The sequence below is a fragment of the Physeter macrocephalus genome, chromosome 21 (assembly GCF_002837175.3).
Source record: "Physeter macrocephalus isolate SW-GA chromosome 21, ASM283717v5, whole genome shotgun sequence".
Lineage (NCBI taxonomy): Eukaryota > Metazoa > Chordata > Mammalia > Artiodactyla > Physeteridae > Physeter > Physeter macrocephalus.
In genome coordinates, this window is record NC_041234.1 from 106,898,159 (window position 1) to 106,922,532 (window position 24,374).

A 24,374-nucleotide genomic window follows, 5' to 3' on the forward strand; every position below is an offset into this window, starting at 1 on the left:
CTCTAGGTCCATCCACCTCACTACAAATAACTCAATTTCATTTCTTTTTATGGCTGAGTAATATTCCATTGTATATATGTGCCACATCTTCTTTATCCATTCATCTGTTGATGGACACTTAGGTTGCTTCCATGGATCTTTAATCCCTATGAATCCTGGTTAAAAAGCTACTGACGTTTGATTGGATTACCTCTATTTGGGATATGAGTGATTATTTAAGGAATATTGTTTCAGGGCATGGCTGTAATTGGGATCCCCATTGGGTTTCAATGCCTAGGCTTGCAAGGGTGCCTTCATGTTTTGGTTTAGCACTGTGATTCTCTCTTCTAAAGTTTGTGTCTGACTATTTTGGGTGATTGCTTTCTCTTGAGCAGTTCAGCATTTGTAGAACTTGGCTTTTATTATCTAAATTTGCTAATTCTTGATTCTTTTAGGTAGAGTCTCTTCTTTCTCCGGGGTTTGTGATGATTCTGTGTAAATTGAGGGCATGCACTTATGGGTACTGGATAATTGAAGCACTAGCACACACTGTCTTATTTCTTCTCTACATATTTCACCAGTGGAAATCTCATCTTCTCAACACTGAACCTCTCTGGGCCTAATCTCTAAATGAGGGGATTGAATACAATCTCCAACGCAGTGCTAAAATTCTGTGATTTAATTAAGGAAGATTTGAGTTTTTATTAATAAAGACTTTAGAAGAAAAAACTTGAGACAGTAATGTCTCTGGAAAAAAACCACTTTCATCTGAAAGATTCAATGGGAGGTTTGCTGAAATATACAAATCCAGGTTTTAAGTTAAAATGAAAGTTGCATTAATTCCTAGGAGATATCTGGTACTTAAAATGCCACCTGTTTGGCAATTTTGTTCAACTCATTTGTTTTTCTTTTTCTCAGTCTTATGCTTCTTTTTGAGATGCTTACAGGAAGTGTCAATAACAATTAACATCTATAGCTCAGCCCTCTCCAGATAAAAATATCATGCCTAACTCCCACCCTCTGTGTTCTAAAAGAGTTTACTTGTTATGGATTTCTCTAACAGTGCTATCTGAATGCTGCATCAAAGAAGATAACTTAGGCTTTTGTGTTATGTGGTGTTTTATTGTCTGCCTAAAAAGTTAACGCAGCTCAATCGTTCATCATTTGTAAAGGAATGGGAATTGTGAAATCTTCTCTCGACAATTAGTGCATTCATAGGGAGTGATTCAGGCCCTGGGATGCCACACTCCTCAAATGTGATATAAGTGACACTGAAACAGGTTTGCTAAGCCAGTTGGCTGTGGTAAAGCCATCTGCAAAAATGGGAGCCAAGATCCTGACAATTCTCCTTTTACTTGCGGTTATGGAAAAATTTGAAGGCAGAAGCTTGAAATAAATATTGCGCTGCTGAAATGTACCGGTTTCTTGATACTGCCTAATAGGATGTGAATCTCTGATAATTGAAACAATGGTGTAAAATTAGGTAAAAAAAGTACTTCTTATATCACGTTGAGTTTTCTTTTTATAAATGTGTGAACTTTTGTCTACTCGTCTATACAGTTAGTTGCAGGTTTCTGATTGTCACTCATTCTACATGCTAATGACCACAAAATCCCAAAGAATATCCCACACACATCTCAGAATTTCTATATATGCAAATTTAAAGTAATTTTAATGCTCGAGACAGTGAAATAAGTTAGTAGATTGTCTACCACCATAATTATTCCTACCTCATAGGTATTATGCTTCCCAGGTAGATAAATTCAAAATGCTAATTTCCCAATGGTAAATATGCATGATTTCATTCTGGGTGATTTGAACTGGTAAAAAATTATGACTCAGTGTTGAATTTTACTATGCACCATTTTCACTTGGATGTTCCACCATCATTCCAAATTCCACTTATCCGAGCCTGAAGTGGGTGTTTTTCTTCCGAGTGAGGCTGCCCTCCCAATTTTCCTATTTCTATGAATATCACCACTGTTCTCCAAGTAGCCCAAAAGCAAAAGTCAAGTTCTCTGACATTTCTCTGTCTTCATCCCGTAAACCTCTTCGCTAACATAAACTGTCATGTCAATTCTTCCTTTCCAATAGCTGTAGGATTAGGGTTCCCCCCACCACTCTCATCTCATTCCAAGCCTTCATCATTTCCACTTGTTCAGTTAGCCTGTAAATATTTATTGGACATCTACCACATGCCAGGCCCTGTACTAGGCACTGGGGATATAATGGTGAGTGAGCAAAGGAAGATGAAGGCCCTACCCATAAAGTGTAGTGAGGAAGACAGATATTAATAAGCACACACACATGAAAAACTGCATCTGTGACAAGTACTATGAAGAAGAGGTATGAGGGTTGTCATAAGAGGTGTGTCATAAGAGCCTAGAATAGATTGGTTTGACCTAGTTATGGAGGCAAAGGAAGCCAGTCTTCCCCGAAAAAGTGATGCATGAGCGAGATCTGGAGGAAGAATAGAAGTTAATCAGATGTTAATCCTAAGTAGAGGCAACAGGACATGCAGTAGTCTTGTGGTGGGAAAATAATGCCAAGTATTGCAGGACTAAAATGAGGCTGCCGGGTTGAAGCCCAGGAAACAAGGGAGAAACTTAGTACAAACTGAGGCTGGAGAGGCAGGTAGAGACCAAACCATGCATAGTTATTTTAGGCTCTATTAAGAAAAAATTTTTTAATCCTATGAGTAATACAAGGCCACTAACGGGAGCTGAGTATGTGAAGGTGTGTGTGTATATGTGTGTGAGACACGTGATCAAATTTGCATGTCAAAAAGATCATTCTGATTGCATTATGGAACAGATTGGAGGGGCCCCAAGAGTAGAGGCAGAATCTAGTTGGGAGGCTACTGTAGTAGTCCAGGTGAGAGATTGATGGTGGCTTGGTCAGAGTGGTAAGTGATAAAGGTAGGGATAAACAGGTGGAGTAAAGAGCTATTTAGCAGGTAAGATCCATAGGACAAGATTATGGATTGGCTATAGCAGGTGAGAGGAAATGAAGGAGACAGAGGGAGAGGGTTTTGGCTTACACAATTAAATGTATGATTCACTGCGGGAATACTGAAAGAGAACCCAGTTTGGAGAGAGTTCAAGTTGGGGCATATTGAGTTGAGGTGTTAATGAGATATCCTAGAGATGATGGCAAGTGAGCAATTAGTTATGTAAATGTGGAGCTCAGAATAGAGATCTGATCTAGAGATATAACTTTGAGATTCCTCTGTGTATATGTGTAAGTTGGAATCCTAGATGTGAAGAAACTATAGAGGGACTTCCCTGGTGGCGCAGTGGGTAAGACTCTGCGCTCCCAATGCAGGGGGCCCAGGTTCGATCTCTGGTTGGGGAACTAGATCCCACATGCATGCTGCAGCTAAGGGTTCACATGCCACAACTAAGGAGCCCGCATGTGTCAACTAAGACCTGGTACAGCCAAAATAATTAATTAATTAATTAATTTTAAAAAAGAAACTATAGAGTGAGAAGAAAAGAGGTGCTGGAACCAAGTCTTGGGGAACCCTGATATTTAATGGCCAGGTGAAATAGGATGTGTCTGCAAAGGTGATAGCCAGAAGGAGTGGCCAGAGAAGTAGGAGAAAAACCAAGCGTGCGTTATATCATAGAAGTCAACTCAAAGAATATCTTAAGAAGGAGGGAGTGGTCAACATTATCAAAAGCTGTTGAAAGGTCAAGTGAGATGACGACTGAAAAGGTATCCATTGTATTTGTCTACATGGAGGCCATTGGTGGCCTTAGTGAGTGCTGTTCAGTTGAATGATGATGGCAGAAGCCAGATTACTGTGGGCTAAAGGATGGGTCAGGGGAGCATGAAGACAGCCAGTAGAGATCAATTTTCTTTAAAGAAGTTTGGGTGTGAAGGGGAGGAGAGTGACAGGGCAGTATCTGCAGAAGGATGTGGGGTTTTTACTTTATTTTTTCTTAGTTATTTATTTTTTAAAATAAATTTATTTATTTATTTTTGGCTGCTTTGGTTCTTTGTTGCTGCGCGTGGGCTTTCTGTATTTGCGGCGAGCGGGGGCTACTCTTCGTTGCGGTGCGCAGGCTTCTCACTGCGGTGGCTTCTCTTGTTGCAGAGCGCGGGCTCTAGGCACGTGGGCTTCAGTAGTTGTGGCACGTGGGCTCAGTAGCTGTGGCACACGGGCTTAGTTGCTCCACGGCATGTGGGATCTTCCTGGGCCAGGGCTCGAACCCGCGTCCCCTGCATTGGCAGGCGGATTCTTAACCACTGCGCCACCAGGGAAGCCCGGGGTTTTTCATGTTTTATTGCAACAGACTGGAACATGTTTTAAATCAGGAGGGGAAGGCTCCTTAGGGAAAGGGGGGATGACTGTTGGTGTCAGCTTTCTGAGACGGTAGCACAGCTAAGTTTCTACCTCATGACTTCCATTGTTTTTTCCTATGAAATAAGAGGAAAAGGTTACTTGATAAACATGTGAGGGTAAAGTTTGAGACTGGGGAAGGTTTTCAGTAGTTACTGCAGAGAGTAGGAGCATAAATTGACCAGAGAAAAGTGGTAGGCTGGATGGGGAGTGAAAAGCTTATTTGAGGTTGGAGATCATGAATTTATAGAAATACGAATTCATCCTCCCGTGTGACTGCGCCCATCATTACATTAGAATGCAGGAAGAAAATATTGTGAAACTTCTGTTTATATTTATTTTTATCATATTCTTTTGGCATATTTTGAGTATGTTTATAATGTACATAATGTAAATTTATTATACATATGTATACATTATTGGTGAATATATATACATAAATGGCATATGTTAAAGAAATTTTAATCTTGGGGTCCCAGATCAAAACATTTTCAGTTTATAGTACTGAGATGAATAATAGGCATGTGACAACAGTTAATCATTTTTTGAGCACTTCTATATGCCAGGTGCTATGCTAAGTATTTTACATGCATTAACTCAATTCTAAAAACAATTTTTTAAGGTTGGTGTTATTATCTCACATTACAGAGGAGGACATTGAAGCACAGAGAGGTTAACTAACTAGTCCAAGATTACATAATGAATAAATGAGGGAGCCAGGATTTAAAAATACATCTATTTGAATCCAAAGCTGGTCCTCCTTTTTCTGGAAGACTTTAACCACACAATCCACTTTCTGTAATAGATATAGGACCATTCAAGTCATCTATTTCTTCTTAAGTGAGTTTGACCACTTGTCTTTCAAGAAATTGGTTCATTTCCCAAAGTTAATCCTCTTACTCAGTGTACTACTCTAGTATGCACCGCTCTTTTAGGAGTGCCTATATTGTTTTATGGAGACACGATGGAATGGATATCCTTCTACCTGTTACTTAACCAGGGCATTATGAGAACCATATATAGATTTTGGAAAGTAGAACATCATCTTAAGAAAAACCAAGTAAAAAAAGAAAGAAGGAAGGAAAGAAAGAAAAAGAAAGAAAGAAATAGAAAGAAAGAAAGAAAGAAAAAAAGAAAGAAAGAAAGAAAGGAAGGAAGGAAGAAAGAAAAATCAAGTACAGTTGGCCCTTGAACAATGTGGAGATTAGGAATGTCAACCCTCCAGAGCAGGGAAAATCACGTTACAATTTTTTTTTTTTTTTGGCTGCGCCACATGGCATGTGGGATCTTAATTCGAACCCCGCACTCCCTGCAGTGGAAGCGCAGAGTCTTAACAACTGGACCACCAGCAAAGTCCCCCCATTACAACTTATAGTTGGCCCTCTGTATCTGTGGTTTCTCCATATCCGCTCTTCCACATCCGAGAATTCAGCCAACCGTGGATTGTGTAGTACTGTAGTATTTACTATTGAAAAAAAATTTGCGTATAAGTGGACCCACAGAGTTCAAACCCTATAATTCAAGGGTCAGCTGTAATCACATGATTTGATTTATATCTGATACTTATCTCCTCTTAAAAATATGAAAAACCATTATAGAGCTGTTTCTTTAAGAGTTGTCTCTGACTTCTAAAGTCGAATCCAAAGTAACACATGCTTTGTAATTTTTCAGTTGTTTCTGAAAATGTAGCAACTCAGGAAACAACTACAACTCTTTCACAACAAATAGATTTGACAACACCATTCCAAGTTACTGGACTAAAACCTCAAATGACGGTATATTCTTCTACCGTGGTGTCTAAAAGCATGCCTGTATTTGCAACTGATTATACACCAGATCGTATTCCAATACAGCATCTCCACCTCTGGAAAGAAGGACTGCACCAATTTTTTTAAAGACATCCATAGCTGAGACAGCTACATTCGCAGCAGACATATTGTCTACTTCAGCAGCCATTGCTCTGTCTACCAAGAGTACCTCCATTGGCCCTACTACCAATTCCATGAAAATAAGTAAATCCCCATCTTCAGAGAGCACAGGGACAACAAAAATGGCTGAATCCATTGCTACTGAGACCTTTCATCCAACGGTAGCTCCGAATTTTCTGTACACGTCTGGATTTACCAAGAGTTCAATTGCATCCAAAACTTCAGTGACTGGATCTCAGTCGGCTGTTACAAGGACAACATGTTTATTCTCATCTATTGAGTCGACATCCAGGTCTGCAACATCTTGGCCCAAACACAAATCCACAGGTATGGGGGCACTCCCTAGCTCCACAGCTAGCCAGGAGTTTCTTGCATCTACAGCTGCTGGAAGTGTACCTCAGTCCACGGTGGACCCGACTTCAGCTGCAACTACTCACATTGGGACTGCATCAGCACTGCCACCTGAGTCTGTGCTCCTCTCCACAGCTGTTCCAGTGGATTCCGTATTTCCTAGGAATCAGACGGCATCCGCATTGGCAACAACTGATATGGAAATACCCTTTACGGTTTATCCAGCTAGGTCTATTGAAATGACACCTGCGCTAAGAACAGTTGAAACAGAGCCAGCATTTACAAATTTCCAGGATGTCTCTTCATCCAGAGTGGAGGGCACAATATCTACCTCCTTGCCGAAAGAGGCCTCTTCCGTGGCCCTTTCTTTTAGGACATCCTCTCCATTCACCAGAGCTCAGAGTGTACAGACAGTTATTTTGATGCTGAGACTACACATGCAGCCTTGACTACTGGGATCACACTTGCACCTACAGTGGCTGAAACTATGCTTTACCCCACAATCGCTGGGCCAGTATGTACCCAGAATACACCCTCAGGTGGTGAAAACATGCTTCCTCTGATTTCCACTAGATCAGCTTCCACATCCAAGGTGTCTGAGTCTGGTCCCACATCAGTAACTGATGAAGGTAACCATCTATCCTCCACCAATGACATCATTTGGACTTCCAGGCCAGAACAGACCCTGTTGACATCGGCATTCCATGGGAGTACTTCTAATACAGAACATTCATCCACAACTGCTAATATTATCATCCAACCAGAAGCATCCACAGAGAGTGAGGCCGCTGCCACCGCTGGTGTTACAACCGACAGATATACAGCCGTTCTATCCAAATTGACATCTCCGTGGTTTGCTAATTTCTCCACAGTTTCTGGAGCCACATCTGTAACCAAACTGCCTGAGTGTAAACTTACCAGCTTACTACTAAAACCCCCCTCTATGTCCACAGTAGCTGGAAATGAACTTCTTTCAACAGCAAGGGAGACAGTTGATCCACCAGTGGATAGAATATCTACCCTTGCTTCTGTTGAACCAAAGTTTTCTACTGAGGAGAGTGCTTCTGAGAACACGCAAACAGAGTCAAATGGTACAATGGCATCTGGAGAGACAACAGCCCCCGTTGCAGCGTCTGCAACAGCACAAAGATTCAGAACTGCTGTGACAAGGACAGAAAGCACTTCCCATTTTCTTAAGGGAAACGCGACTGTAGCAGCGACAACCGAGGTTTCTCCATTTGCAACGATACTGGAAGCAACAGATGAATCTGTTTCCCCCCTCCCTGATATAGAGAAGCTGACTACCCGATTGGATAATACAACTGCAAGTACTGAAGCGAGACAAAGTTGGCTTTCTACGAAATCGGTGAAAACCACACCTAAGAATTCACCTAAGGGAGCTACAGAAATCTTTACTTCCACCCGCATCTACACAGCACATCGGACTTCTACCGGAGGGGAATCCAGCTCCATCTCCCACTTCTGGGAGCACACAGACATTTTCTGAAGCCCTGGGTGCTCCCACCACAAGGATACTGAGGACGACATTTGCCACTGTCCCTACAGACAGGACAGCTATGTCCTCGACTGCTGGCGCCCCGTTTCCACAGCCTAGAGCCACGCATTCCTCGGCAACCCCTGTGCCTCTTACCCTTGTGTTCTCGCTGCCGGTTAATGTCTCTGCTGTCACCTCTACGGTGCTGTCTGAGGAGACTGAGGTTACCACGCCTGGGCCTTCTACACTGGCCGGGGCTTCCTCCACATCTCTGCCCTCAGATATCTCAACTCTGTCATCCGCTGCAGTGACCACAGCATCGATGCCGCCACTGGCTCAGAGCATCTCCACAACCAGCGGTACCGTGCCTTCCCACAGAGACTCCATCCACACCACTTCGGAGGCCACAGGGATCTCTGGCAGGATGACACCCAGGGCGGTTCCCTCTCCGACAGAAACTCTAGTCCCCTCGCTGAGGCCTCCCACTCCTGTGGCAACTAAGGCTGAGACCACCGTTCTGGCCCCCTCAGCTGACACAGTAACCCCTTCCACACCCACCCTTGGCTGCTCTAAAGCTCTCCCTGGCAACACTCCTGCTGTGTCCTCCGCTCATGTAACGTCAACTATGTCTACACCATTAGCAACCCGCCCCATAGCTCAAGTGGAGGAGACTTCTACCCCTGCTCTCAGCTTTTCACACTGGCTTTCATCTAGGACCCAACCTGAGGCGTCTTCAGTTGCCTCTCCTATTTCTGAAAGCACACAGACCTCCCCTGAGACGCCGTCTCTTTCCGCAGCTCGACTACCTAATGCCAAGTTTACAACTATGTCTCCTGACAGGGTCACTACAGCCTTTTCTGCTCCAAATGTACCTACAGCACTTCTTGGGAAAACCGCTATGGCAGCATCCATTCCCATCTACCAGCGGTCCCCACGGCCAGTTAGTGTCACTGCCTTCACCTCCAAAAGTGTTTCTGACACTCCCGCGGACTGAATCTCCTAAAGCAGCACTCGCAGATTGTTTGAAAAGTCCCTCTGTAGCCACTTCTGGGCCTGTGTCTGAGATGTCCTCAGTGTCAGTTAATGACTCTGCTCTTCCACCTTCTGCTGTTTCTTTTGTTTGTGTTTCTTAAAATAAATAAATTTATGTATTCATTTATTTTGGCTGCATTGGGTCTTTGCTGTTGCACCCGGGCTTTCCCTAGTTACGGCGAACGGGAGCTACCCTTCGTTGCAGCGCGTGGTCTTCTCATTGCGGTGGCTTCTCTTGTTGCGGAGCACGGGCTCTAGGCGTGCGGGCCTCAGCAGTTGTGGCACGCGGGCTCGGCAGTTGTGGCTCGCGGGCTCCAGAGCACAGGCTCAGCAGCTGTGGCGCCAGGGCTTAGTTGCTCCGCGGCATGTGGGATCTTCCCGGACCGGGGCTCGAACCCGTGTCCCCGGCATCGGCAGGCGGACTCCCAACCACTGCGCCACCAGGGAAGCCCTCTGCTGTTTCTTCTGATGCTTCCACAACAGGTGGATCATTCTATACTTTATTGTCTTCCGTTACCCCCAGGCCTTCTATGACCATGCAAACATCGACATTGGATGGCACACCTGTGACATATGCTGGGTCTACTTCAAAAAGCACTGTGGCTTCCTGTGCTTTCACTACTTCAGAAGTAACCGAGGTGTCCTACAGGATCACACCTACATCCTTTTCCTCCCCGACAGAGCCAACTTTTCCTTCTGTGAAAACTATTCCAACCACTATAATGGCTGGGAAAGTGACTACATTCGTAAGCACCCCTGCCTCTCCTCTACTCAGTTCTAAGAACATGAAGCTATTTCTTCCATTCCAAAGACCACATTTTCACCATTTCTATCAACAACCCGACAACCATCGCAAGGATATGAGGCCACCACTCTGGGCATATTCTCTGGGATTACTAATAGCTCTCTATCTACTGTAAGCAGTGGTAAAGTAACAGTTCTCACAAATACTTCTTCCAGAATTGCCACCCCTGAAAGCGTGCTTTCATCTACTCCCTCAGAAAATCCCCACACTTTCTTGAATTTTCAGGTTTCCCCCTCTTTGACTGGCTTTAAGAGCACTCCCGGACCCACAGAAAGTGTAAAAGCCACCGCTTACCAGTCTTCAAATACAGAAAAGATGACTTCCTTGTCAGAAAATACTTCAACAGCCGTGACAAAAGGTGCCACATCTGTGAATGCACCTGTTTCATACCCTCCCTGGATTCCATCCAGTACAGCTCCACCCTCTTTGACATCATTTCTTTTTTCACCTCAAAGTACTGAAGCCGAGTTCTCTACTCCAAAGACTTCTTTTCCTCCTACATCCCAGATGGTTGAATTTCCAGTTCTGTGAACCAGAGCCACATCTAATAACACCCAGTCTCCACTTATGACTTCCTGGAGCGCGCCCACCACTGAAGATTCTCAGGTTCCAACGTCCACCACTGCTCACGTTTCTACAGCCAACAAGATGGAAACAGAGTCCTTCCCTTGTTCCAGAGCCTTTGCCAAAATTTACAGCCTCTCAGACTGGTCTCGTATCTGGAGGTGTAATGGCAAAGTCATCAGTTTCCACAACACAAATTCTTCCTACCTTGGGGAACAGAGACCTTCATTATCAATATCTTCAAGATCTGTCCCTACTACGCTGGCTGACATTAAGCACACATGTGAGAAGACAACCACATCTGTAACTCCTGGGACCACACTCCCATCGAATCCTGGTGCTGCTTCAGGATCTATAATTTCAAAGGCTACTACTTCACCCATGCTGACTTGGATCTTATCTAGTCTCCCTTCGGGTTCCCCTCTGGCAACTATATCCAATACTCCTCACGTTATATCTTCCTCTCCAGTAGAGGTGTCAAAATCCACATTTCTGACTTCTGACATAACACCAAGACACCCACTCACTAACTTTAGGACACAACCCTTTGCTGGTATAAGTGCCTTACTCACCAGAACCACCCCTTCACCTACAGTGGGCAAGTATCACTACTGGCTTCCCAAGTTCTTTCCCTATGTCTGTAAAAATCACAGATGACAGTACCTACATTTCCAAATCCCCTGAAGCATTTTCCAGAATCACCTTGACTGCCAAGTCCAGGACTGTGTCTCAAGCTCCATCCTTTAGCAGAATGAGTAGGTCACCTCCTACAATTGACCACAGCCGGTCTATTGGTGCCATGCTTGTACCTAGCCCTACAACAACATCTGCATGGAGCAGAACCCCAGCTGCATCAGCACCCCCGACATTAGTTCTTCCTAAGCCCACACAGGACTCCGTTCTAAATATAGCCACCACGACATCCACTGCTCCTGGAGCCCCATTTCCTCCCACACCCACTGGAGTAACACATCCTTCTACAGTGACTGTGTCTTCACTACTGTCTTCCTCTTTTGAGACAACCTGGCCGGACTCCACACCTTCCTTTGTATCTATGGAAACTTTGACTTCACCTATTGCCGTTAAGTCCAAAGGTACGTTCCGCAATATATGTGTCATAACAGAATGCATGCACAATGGGATGTGTGTTCTCCAAGGGAGCCGGTTCTCTGAAGGCAGAAAGGTAAAAAGAAGGGCACAGGTATTTCTTATCTCCTACAGACAGTGGCTACAGTGGGTACCTTATCCAATCACAGAATTCTCTAGCCATCTTGCTTACCTTTGTTTATTTGAAATATAATGCAAATGTATATTTCCTCTCAGTATGACACTTCTAAGCCTCCTTTCCATCCATTTTGTTCCTGATGCTCTGACTGTGACTCTACCAATGTGAACATGGATCGGGAGCCTCACCCCCTTACCTGTGAGAGGATTATATGGCCTTAGGTCCAACATGTTGACCACATACCAGAAAACACCAGAAGATACTCTAGCTTGCCCTTTTTGTTTTTTAAAAAATATTTATTTGGCTGCGCTGGGTCTTAGTTGCAGCCTGCAGGATCTCATTTTTTAGTTGCAGCATGAGAGATCATTTAGTTGTGGCATGTGGGATCTAGTTCCCTGACTAGGGATCGAACCTGGGTCCCCTGCATTGGGAGTGCTGAGTCTTAGCCACGGGACTACCAGGGAAGACCCCTAGCTTGCTCTTTTTGAATTCCTTTTATGCAGGTTTCAGTCGTCTCAAGTCCCCACCTCCAGTTGGCCTGCAATGCTTATCTGTAACCAGGGAGTATTTGGCTTCCAAATCATTCAAATATTGGATGTTCCTTCAACTTTGATAGATAGATAGATGATAGATAGATAGATAGATAGATAGATAGATAGATAGATAATTTGGGGGCTGCACCACGCAGCATGTAGAGCTTCCCCAACCAGGGATCGAACCCGTGCCCCCTGCAGTGGATGTGTGGAGTCTTAACCACTGGACCACCAGGGGAATCCACTTTCTCAGCTTTTAATATTCTAAAATTGAAATTTGATAGTACAGACAAGAGAAACAAGGAAATAAAGAGAAGAGCCTGAAGCATAAAGCAAGGCACAGGAAGAAATAAATATTTTCTCAGTACAAATGAACTTGTGCGATAATGTTCAGCTTGGCCATTAAAAAGACTGGAAATCTGTTGGCCAATGAAAACTACGATTTGTGGGATTTGTAAGAATGTCCATCAATTGTGTAGAAATCAAGGAACAGCCCAAATAATTAAAGCAAAAATGCAATGGTACATCCTGGTTTGCTTTTGTATATGGAGCCGGAAGTACTGGTTCTTGACCTCGGAGTTAAATTAAGCAGAGTTTAAGAATGAGACTTCATTGTTTGGTTTCTTTAAAGTGAAGAGCAGTTTTGACCAGGTTTACAGAAGTTAAATGTCTTGAACTAAATGAAGGAAATTAATCTCCTTATTTTTAACTACAGTTTCCTTCTACAATATTGAAATGAGCTTCTCTGTCTTTGATGAAGAGCTAAGGATCCCTATTACCAGGGTTGTAAAAGAATTTGCAAAAAATTGGGTAAATAATCTTTGAATATTTATGCTACATAAAAAGTACGTGAAAAAAATATATGACTGAGTAGATTAAAACTAGGCTACACTTTTTTTCTACCCATAATACATTTCACATTTCAAATTGGTTTTGATTTCTTTTGCTGCAAATTTATCCACTCTGTAATCAACACCATGAGGAGGTATGAGGTCTCTCTTTCATAGTGCAAATGCTGAAAGCTTTTATGGGATGTTATTATTTTAATTGGTTTACAACTGTACATTTCCCTCCACTGACATGAATTCTGGGTCTTTGCCAAATTTCCCTATTTGGGGAACCTAGGAGAGCCGTGATAACATAGCGTATGCCATGATACTTAAATATTTTTGTTTTCTGCATTTTCATTTCTTCTCTCTTTTACATAAGGGATGTTTCAGTTATCCTTACATTTTTCTGATAATAAGAGTAATACGTAAAAAATTCAGAGACTAAAATCTGAAACCCAGAAAGTAAATATCCTCCCTAATATCGCTTCTTGTATTAACTCCTTTTACCAGTTTAAAGTATATTCTTTCAGATTTTTTCTATACATATAATAACAGTGATACATGTGTGTTCTTTTACAGAAGTAATTAGAATCAGTAATTACGCTATCCTGCAACTTGCTTTCTTTTCACTTAACCCTGTATCTTTGAGCACATTCGTGCCGGTAAATATAGATCTACCTCATATACTTTAACAGGATTTCACTGGATGGTTGTATTGTAGTATTTCTTTTTAATCCAGGCATCTTTTTGGTGGACATTTAGGTTGTTTCTATTTTTTTTCTCTATTTGGAAACAATGCTGACAAGGATGCCCTTGCAATAAATTTGGGGGGCACTTGAGTATTTCTGTAGGATAAATTCCTAGAACTGGAATTGCTGGATCAAAGGACATGAATATTTCACATTTTAAAAGCCATCACTAAGTGACCTCCCACCAACAGTAAACGATGATGTCTGTTTCCCCTCTCTCCCCATCAGCATTTATTTTCAAGTATATACGACATGATTATAAGTGCTTGAAAATGGGTGGGTGTATTCATCCACCAGGGCTGCCAGAACAAAATATGATGCACTAGGTGGCTTAAATGACAGACTTTTTTTTCTTTTTCTTTTTAATTGAGGTATAGTTGACTTAACGACTGTAGACGGCTACCTTCTCACTGTGTCCTCCCGCATGGCATTTTCTGTGTGTGTGCACGCAGAGAAAGAGAGATCTCTGGTGTCTTTTCCTCTTCTTATAAGGACACCAGTCCTATCAGATTAGGGCTCCACCCTTATGACCTCATTTAGCCTTAATTACCACCTTAAAGGCCTTATTTCCAAATACAGTCACATTAGGGGGTTAGAGCTTCAACATGAATTTTGGGGGGACAGAGTTCATCCCATAACAATAGTTAAAATGTAAATTGAAAAGCTGAGTGGAGAGATGGAGATGAACCGACTGAAATAATGAATGCAGCTTAATGAGCACATCATCTCAGGTAACTTTGCTGGGTTAAGAAAGAGGAGCAGGAATACTCAAACTGGTATGTTTTATCTTTTACAGTTGACGTCTATATTTCAGGACAGTGAATTTGTTCTTTCTAATTGGCTGTTCAAATTAAAAGCAGGTATGTGAGTGTCATCTACTATGGGTCTGTTTCTATCCCAAGGGGATTTCCTTTGTTTTTGTCTGAGATTTAGAGACTGCTGCATTTTGAGTTTCATCTTCCCTTCTGAGTGTAAGTTCTCTTCGGAATGAGAAAGAAGTCTGTATTATTACTGTAGGGTATAAAGCCAATGGGAGAACAAAGCAGAAGAAAGTAAATAGGGGAAACAGTAGAATTGGACTCAGTTACCCCTAATACCACTTTTAGCTTTAATAATGCTATGATTGTGTGACTTCGGAAAAAAAGAATCATGTCTTAAAGGGATGAAAGGCTAGGGATGGCCATTGCATGAGGATTTATAAGGCCTTTTACTTTCGGATAATGCACTTTCAGGAATTAGAAATTCCAAGGGAACTTGAAATGTTTAAAGTGAGGAATGCTGGTTAGTTCAAGACCTGCCTGGGGCACAGATTTGGAGAGGTGATTGCAGTGAAATTGGCAGGCACTGAGTAGTATCCAGAAGACCATGACAAAGGCAACTGGTCATCTGAGAAATATTTTCTCTGCTCTTGCCCTGCACGTATACTAGTCCTCTGGCAAAGGAACATCCAGAAGAATCCCTTTGAAAAATAAGCATGGTTCTGGTATACCATGGTAAGCTGATTTTTTAAATCATTGAATATGACTGCCTGTCTTCCATACCCTGGCATTTTGGTTTCTTTTGCACGTTCAAACATAAATGGGTTCAAGAAGGTGCATAGAATGTAATGGAAGTAAATCCACGATAGGTTATTAAAAGAAAATTGGAAATGTCTGGAGTATACAGCATTCTTTTAAAGAACCGTGTCTATGATTTTTCTTTATCACCAAGGTAATATGTGGTCCTTGTAAGATCTTAGAGCTTTACAGAAATATATAGCCTGGATAGCAAAAAATCTTCAGAAACCTGCCTTTCCCCGCCTACTCTGGTTAACAGCTCATTTTATATATTTCTCTAGATTTGTTGCCATGTGTTTACTAAGAGAATGGGCTCCCGCTCTACATACTGTTTTACAACTTTCTTTTCTTGCTTTAGAATACCTCATGCACATCTTCTCAGGCCAATACATACGGATCTAGCTTATTCATTTTGATGACTGCATAGAATTCTTTTGTACGCGTGTGCCTTGGTGTATTTATCCAATTACCTTAGTGATGCACGTTTCAGTCACTTCACTTTCGTATATATATTTTATACACCCCGGCTGGTATAGATTTCTAGAAGTGGGATTGCTGAAGCAAAGTCTTACCACCATTTTGGTGTGCAAATAATGACCAGCACTTTTAAAGTGTCTCCTTGGAGCCCTAGTATTATGGGAATTCCAAGCTGGGGGATGTCACTGTTCTGCCTGAGTTATCTTTCTCCTGAACTTGTTCCCTCATGTATTTGGTACTATATTTCATTTTTCTATAATCTTTTGATGATTTTGGTACAGAGACACTACTGAGGAAGAAATAACCATGGACCGAACGTTTGTAAGTAATTTTTCAAAACAAATCTACTTGTAACCCATCCTATACCTGATTAGATATAGCTAAATAGCTCTTCCATTCAAGTGTGTATTATCAGGCAAGGTTCAGTTGTGATAACTGAGGGTCAAATTACATTACTTTCTTTGGGATCTGCACGAGAAGCCACTAAGAAAACCATCCTCTGCTTTTCTGAACTGTCTATGTGGTAGTCTTTTGAGGCACATTTTGGGGGCTACAGTAGTATGGAATGATTTGGGGATTGTAAATGTTAAATGGAATTTCCTGGTTGTAGACATCTGGCAAAAAAGCCTGGTTTTTCCAAGAGTGACACAATTGTTTGCAAGACAGGCATTCACGTAATAAATCCAGAGTGTGACAAAACTATCTTCCATCATCTGTTCCAGTGCCTCAAAGCTTTACAATGTTAGATTCTGAAAGCAATAGTATGCACCCAGGGTTTAAGGTGTTTACATCTGAGACAAATACTTTGACTCTACAAAATACAGTCAAGCCTACAGTGCATTCCAAATTATCTGCCATCGTTTAAAATACTTTCTGTAAATACCTGAGTCAGAATTTAAAGATTGAACACAGTATAGATAACATCACATAACTAAAATTCCTGTCAAATAATAGATGTAAAAACCTTTTGGTGATAATATGGTTCCCAGAGTCAGGCTGCCTGGGTTAGAATCCCTGCTTTTCCACTTCCTAACTGTGAGACCTTGGGCAACTTAATTAATCTCCCTATGCCTCAGTTTCCTCATCTGTAAAGTGAGGATAATAATATTACCACTCCTCACAGGGCTGCTGGAAAGATGGAACGGGATAACTTACATACAGTGCTTAGCACAGGACATAGAGTACAGTGAAATCTTGGTAGTGTTTCATATTATCATCGCCATGTTTGGATCCAAATCCAGTTCTGTGAGTCATCAGCTGTGGGATACTGGGCAGATCATTTAAGTTCTGTGAGACTAGAAAATGGGGTGACCATCCCTGCGTTACCTACCCTACAGTGTTGGCGTCAGGACTAAATGCATTGATGTTTTTGCAGGTGATTTTTAGATGGCAATGGGTTACATAAATGTAAAGTATAATTATGATCGTGGTTGTTAACGATAAGCCCCCTAGTCAATTGTGACGTTTGTTTAAAGATTTCAGTGACTACGTACTTTTCTTTTGCGTTATTTGAAACAGAGAGAAGGGCAAGGAATGGCTGCAATTTCCCGTGTACCATACAGGTGTGAGCTGAGGCTATTCATAGCTGGTACATTTAGTTCTGATTTCCCTTCCATTAAATTCTGTATGTGTAGCCTGTTGGTCAGAGTTGTCAGAAGGAGATCAAAGTACCTGTTGGTTATTTTACAGATGCTGTAAATGGGCTCTTGCCTTCACGAAATAAGTTGTTTGGGTTGGTCACGGCACAGCCTAACAGCCTGCCTGCTGCCTCTTTGTAGTGAAGAGAAAATGGGGTCCAAAGTGGTCATAATTTGGGGATAGGGCAATAAAGCATTTATTGTTATCAAAAAAGTCCACGAAATACTGAGCAGGGAAATTGAAAAACAACATGGAAAGCAGCCTCGGTCCTGTTCAGACTCGTGGTCGGCTCCTCCCGGAACACTGGCTATTGCTGGTCTGCTCGATGCAGCCCAAGAAGGACATATAGCCATAGGAGGCTCATGCAAAGGTCATTAAAATGTTCAGGGTGCTAAGGGTAGAGGGTCTGCTCTACTCTTGCAGCAAGAGGAGAGGTTTTAAAAAAAGAAGAGTCCTCTTCAGACTGAGAAGATGGATCAGTCGGGGGGCGGGGCATGGCTTCGATTGGACATAGAGAGAAATTTTAGGTAAACACAGGCGCATCTGACTTTCAAGAGCTGATAGGAAATATAGGAAATGTGTTCTTCCAAAAGATGTATCTACAGATGGAAATGGAGAAAAGGCATAGGTAAGTTTGTGAATCTGAAATGTGCTCAGCAATGGAGGAGTAGAGGAATTTAGAATGTTTGAGGACCTCGCTACGGAGATCGAGGTTAAGGACAGCCCTATTCTTTCATAACATATCTTTTAGTAGACAGAACATTCCGAAATGAAATATTAGGTCTTTGTGACCTTGGCTAAGGCTCAGTTCCTTCATCTGTAGAATGGGGATAATAATAGCACTACCCCATAAAGTTCTTGTGAAGATAACATGAATTAAAACATGCAGAGCAAGAGCTCTACAAATGTTGGCTACTGTTATTATCATCATTACTATTCTATTATAGAAATAGGCCTTCTGCAGAACACAGCTTTATAGACTAATTGAGCATGTGCCTATTTGCCTTATTATTGCGGTAATGATGGGTAAATTAGAGACCAGAAGGGTAAAAGGTTTTCTCTGAAGTAATAATTCCTGAGTACTCCGTCTTCCCTATTAATTATCACAAACTCCTAGAAGTCGCACGGCTAGTCAATTTCAACATAATACAAATGTTACTGACTGTTTTGAAAATGGGTTTTGAGTTGTTTGTTTGGGATACGAGAAAATTTATCAGATGACTTCAATATGCTGTCTTCCATCATTTCTTAAGATCTGCCACTTAATAGCTGTAAAATGCTTGATATTTATGGACTACTAATTAGGTCATCTGCACAGAATTTCACCACCGCAGGCCAAGTTGCACTCTGTGGCCATAACTGCAACATCTTTCTTTTTGCTCTGCTTTTTAGCTGTGCTTGTCAGGTCATCATAAAGGCCAACTCTTCTTTAGTGCCCACCAAATTGATTAGCAGGATCAAAAGTAAAATACATGGCAACCTCACTCATGGAAACGTCACACAAGATCACTTGATGTTCTTAGTAAAGTCTGAACACGTTGCAGTGAAAAAACGAGGTAATTTGGGGGTGGGTATTTCCATATAAATTCACTCTTTGTTATAAAGCTCCAAATGCATACATAGTAAGACATTCTGCCTTCAGAGGGGGAGAGAAACTGTCTTCAATTTCCTTTCCACATCCTCAGTGCTCATCTTGCCCTGACAACCTTTCTACCTGGAAGAGCTTATAAAACACGAGTGCCAGAGGGGTTACCAGAGACCATCGATCCACTCTGGATATTAGCGGTGGCCAGTTCATCAATGGAGTGAGGGGACTGTTTCTCTTGCTTAAATACACCAGAGAGGGAGAGGAAGGCGTCTTACATCCTCAGAGAGAAGACTGGGATGGTTGGGCAAGGCTGGCTGGCCCGCTTCTCCGGCCACCCTGATTTCTGGAATCAGGGTCATAAACCTAGTGGGTGGTCAGTAAAAACTGGGACCTTGGGAATTCCCTGGCGGTCCAGTGGTTAGGACTCCATGCTCTCACTGACGAGGGCCCAGGTTCGATCTCTGGTCGGGGAACTAAGATCCTGCAAGCCGCGTGGCGTGGCCAAAACTAAACAAAACAACTACCTCCCCCCGCGAAAAAAAACCCCTGGGACCTTACCACATAAACTTAGCTCAGGACATGTCTCCCTTAATGTGACAACACTTGGTAGCAAAACCTTTCCATCAGCATCAACAAGAGAACAGAGCACCCTGGTCTGTACTACTGATGATGAATACCCCGCGTTTACTAAAACCAAATCCACCCCAGAGCCCATTAAGAAGGGAGGCGCCACCAGGAAAAGAAGCCAGCCTTTAGCCTCCTGTCACTGCACCTCAAACTATTAACAACTGCCCGTCAAAAGGAAGGCAATCGACAGGTGGGGACCGATTTGATTTTTTACTCTACATCCCTTTGTGTGGCTTGATTTTTTTCAATGCCTATGTACCATTTTAATAAAGCCAAAGCAGAAAAACTGGCCCATCAAGTGGTAGTTTTAATGCAAAGGATCAAATGTGAGAGAGTACTGGGAGCCTTATTAAAAAAAAAAAAAAAAAAAGATTCCATTTAATGTTATTTTCAGCCTGGTTTAAATTGCCTGGTAGAAAACTTTCCCCTTTTATTTGCTGATGTTTATGTGCAGGGTGATAATGTTGGGTGGTAATGGATGTTCATGAAACATTTAAGTGCCTTTTGCCCTTTCAAATGTGCATACATTCTCTCTGTAGAGCCCGCAAAGTGCAAAGCTGAAGAAACAGCCTCTAAATACAAAGGGGCATATAAGAGGGTCTTAACCCACCCTACCAAGACAGCCCAAACTAGATGCATAAAAAATGAGGATGGAAACGCTACTAGAATCTGGTATGTACCAGCCAAGTTCTAATTGAGAGTTCAGATACATAAAGATCTGCTTAATTGGGAGAATGTTTCCATGTCATTTGAGCATGCTCCCTACGTTTCTTTCTTTTACCTTGTGGACCTACTTAAGCATACACATGCCATATAATAACATTCCAGAAAATATTTCAAAACAAAAGCACCCATAATCCCACGACCTGAACACAGCTGTTTTTAGGTTGTTGTATTTTTTCATTTAGCCTTTCACCGTATGCCCTTTAAATTTTTTTTTTTTTTTGCGGTACGCGGGCCTCTCACCGTTGTGGCCTCTCCCGCTGCGCGGCACAGGCTCCGGATGCGCAGGCTCAGCGGCCACGGCTCACGGGCCCAGCCGCTCCGCGGCATGTGGGATCTTCCCGGACCGGGGCACGAACCCGCGTCCCCTGCATCGGCAGGCGGACTCTCAACCACTGCGCCACCAGGGAAGCCCGCCTTTTAAATTTTATGTAGTGGTATTCACCGTCCTTATAGCACTAATGTCATTTACCCTTTCACTCAATGGTTTATCAAACGTTTGCCATGCTTTACATTCATCTTCTTAATGACTTTTTCAAAAACCTGCCTCAGAAGCTACCTCGTTGATGGGCCATAATAATTTACTAAATCACTCTTCTATTGTTGACTTTAACATTTTCCTTTTTAAAATCAGCCCCTCTTTTCTTACTCTCTGCTACTGGTTTATGCCATTAACTTAAGTGGGCAGACCAGAGGGGCAGCAGGTTTTGACAAAAGCTTAAAAATTCTCTTTTGGAGGGTGACATCTTGGACTGGGTCCTACCTCTTCCTGCCTGCATCTAATCACTTAGCAAGTCAGGCAGCTTTTGTGGTCATAATCAGAGCTCACATCTACCCTTTCTTCTCCTACCTCACTGCCACGCCCTGGATGCCTACGATTATACCTCCTGCATGGGGACCCTAGATTCACTTGCTCCCTAAGAGCATAGTTTTCTTCACTGTACAAACACTGGGCTACCACCTTTGCTATCTCAGCCAGGAGGCTGGGAGTGGGCAAAGGGGAGGCATGCCAAGGACACACCGTGTTCCTTCACCATTCGCTTTCAAAGTATTCAGGCCTCATCTTCCAGCCATGAAGCTTTTTGTTCATCTCTCCTCTCTTTTGCAGCTCAATCAGTATCAACACTGGCAAATCTCACTGGGAAAAACCAAAGTTTAAACAATGCAAATTGCTTCGAGCGCTTCCTAATAAGATTGTGGATCTTGCTAATATTACAATAAGTGACGGTAAGACAGTTCTGTACACATAGAGAAATAATGGAACTCAGTTAGTTTGTCTACTTGACCTGAGACCAGAGAGAGTACAGGCAAACCTCCCGTAGGAAAATCTACCTGACAACAATCCAGTTTCAGAAACGAGGTAGTTACATTGGTGGAGGTGGGAGCGGGGCATGAGAAGTCAGAACTGTCAGTGGTTTTTGTTTTATAATGTTTTTTATTTTATAATTTTTGGCTAGTTATTATTTTTGTTTTATTTTAATTTTTAAAAAGTTTTAATAGATAATACTTCATATAGTTCAATATTTTTTTAAAATTCATTTATTGATTGATTTTTGGCTGTGTTGGTCTTCGTTGCTGCATGCAGGCGTTCTCTAGTTGCAGTGAGCGGAGGCTACTCTTTGTTGCGGTGCTCGGGCTTCTCATTGTGGTGGCTTCTCTTGTTGCGGAGCATGGGCTCTAGGCGTGTGGGCTTCAGTAGTTGTAGCATGCGGGCTCAATAGTTGTGGCATGCGGGCTCAGTAGTTGTGGCTCGCAGGCTCAGTAGTTGTGGCACACAGGCTTAGTTGCTCTGAGGCATGTGGGATCTTCCCAGACCAGGGCTCGAACCCATGTCCCCTGCATTGGCAGGCAGATTCTTAACCACTGCGCCACCAGGGAAGCCCATATAGCTCAATATTGAAAAAATTAAAAAGTGTATGCAGTGAAACCTCTCCCTCCCACTGCTAACCCCAGCCATTCAGTTAGTATCCACGGAGATATCTATGCATCTATAAGAAAATGTGTGTGTGTGTGTGTGTGTATATTCTTCTTCCCTTTTTGTATGCAAAGTGGAGCGTGCTATACATGCTGTTCTGCACCTTGCTTTTTCCTCTTAACATTATGTTGCAGAAATTATCATACTAGTATATGATAATATAATATACATTCTTTTTTTCACTGAGTTGTATTAACTGCATGAATATGCTACAATTGATTTCTTTAACCTGTTGCCTGTGGATGGTAATTTAACTTGATGATTACACTTTACTTTTAAAATACTGCTGTAATGGATATCGTGCATTTGTCATTTTGTGCAAGTATGGTATGCTTGAAGCATAAATTCCTAAAAGTAGAATTGCTGGGTCAGTCATACTTTTTTAAAGATAAATTATATTTTATTTGCTATGCCAAAATTTTTTTGAATTGATAAAGCTAGACTCTTACATTATCATTTCTTTTTTTTCTTATTTGTCTTATTTCTTTTAGTATTTTTTATTTTTATTTTATTTTTTAATTTTTTAATGGTTTTCATTGTTTTTCTTTTAGTGTCTTTTAAATTGAAGTATAGTTAATTTACAATGTGTTAGTTTCACATGTACAGCAAAGTGATTCAGTTATACATGTGTAAATATATATATTCTTTTTCAGATTCTTTTCCATTATACGTTATTTGGTAACTATAAGTTTGTTTTCTATGTCTGAGTCTGTTTCTGTTTTGTAAGTTCTTTTGTGTCATATTTTAGATTCCACATATTAGTGATATCATATGGTATTTGTCTTTCTCTGTCTGACTTACCAGGCTCAGTAGTTGTGGCACACAGGCTTAGTTGCTCTGAGGCATGTGGGATCTTCCCAGACCAGGGCTCGAACCCATGTCCCCTGCATTGGCAGGCAGATTCTTAACCACTGCGCCACCAGGGAAGCCCATATAGCTCAATATTGAAAAAATTAAAAAGTGTATGCAGTGAAACCTCTCCCTCCCACTGCTAACCCCAGCCATTCAGTTAGTATCCACGGAGATATCTATGCATCTATAAGAAAATGTGTGTGTGTGTGTGTGTGTATATTCTTCTTCCCTTTTTGTATGCAAAGTGGAGCGTGCTATACATGCTGTTCTGCACCTTGCTTTTTCCTCTTAACATTATGTTGCAGAAATTATCATACTAGTATATGATAATATAATATACATTCTTTTTTTCACTGAGTTGTATTAACTGCATGAATATGCTACAATTGATTTCTTTAACCTGTTGCCTGTGGATGGTAATTTAACTTGATGATTACACTTTACTTTTAAAATACTGCTGTAATGGATATCGTGCATTTGTCATTTTGTGCAAGTATGGTATGCTTGAAGCATAAATTCCTAAAAGTAGAATTGCTGGGTCAGTCATACTTTTTTAAAGATAAATTATATTTTATTTGCTATGCCAAAATTTTTTTGAATTGATAAAGCTAGACTCTTACATTATCATTTCTTTTTTTTCTTATTTGTCTTATTTCTTTTAGTATTTTTTATTTTTATTTTATTTTTTAATTTTTTAATGGTTTTCATTGTTTTTCTTTTAGTGTCTTTTAAATTGAAGTATAGTTAATTTACAATGTGTTAGTTTCACATGTACAGCAAAGTGATTCAGTTATACATGTGTAAATATATATATTCTTTTTCAGATTCTTTTCCATTATACGTTATTTGGTAACTATAAGTTTGTTTTCTATGTCTGAGTCTGTTTCTGTTTTGTAAGTTCTTTTGTGTCATATTTTAGATTCCACATATTAGTGATATCATATGGTATTTGTCTTTCTCTGTCTGACTTACTTCACTTAGTATGACAACCTCTAGGTCCATCCATGTTTCTGCAAATGGCATATTTCATTTTTTATGGCTGAGTAATATTCCTTTGTATATATATATATATATATATATATATATATATATATATATATAT

At 41.5% G+C, this 24,374-nt stretch overlaps 1 protein-coding gene across 1 annotated transcript in view; it reads left to right on the forward strand.

The window, feature by feature from the left end:
- ADGRG4 (adhesion G protein-coupled receptor G4) overlaps window positions 1-24,374 on the forward strand; it is a 115,534-nt gene that overhangs the window by 9,276 nt on the left and 81,884 nt on the right. Inside the window, 18 exon segments of the mRNA XM_028482340.1 lie at window positions 5,996-6,157; window positions 6,160-7,022; window positions 7,025-8,052; window positions 8,054-9,085; window positions 9,087-9,207; window positions 9,580-9,916; window positions 9,919-10,600; window positions 10,602-10,711; window positions 10,714-11,099; window positions 11,101-11,593; window positions 12,973-13,067; window positions 14,633-14,669; window positions 14,672-14,696; window positions 16,151-16,197; window positions 17,386-17,431; window positions 18,900-19,063; window positions 20,262-20,394; window positions 21,554-21,672. Coding sequence (XP_028338141.1) covers window positions 5,996-6,157; window positions 6,160-7,022; window positions 7,025-8,052; window positions 8,054-9,085; window positions 9,087-9,207; window positions 9,580-9,916; window positions 9,919-10,600; window positions 10,602-10,711; window positions 10,714-11,099; window positions 11,101-11,593; window positions 12,973-13,067; window positions 14,633-14,669; window positions 14,672-14,696; window positions 16,151-16,197; window positions 17,386-17,431; window positions 18,900-19,063; window positions 20,262-20,394; window positions 21,554-21,672 — 5,880 coding nt within the window.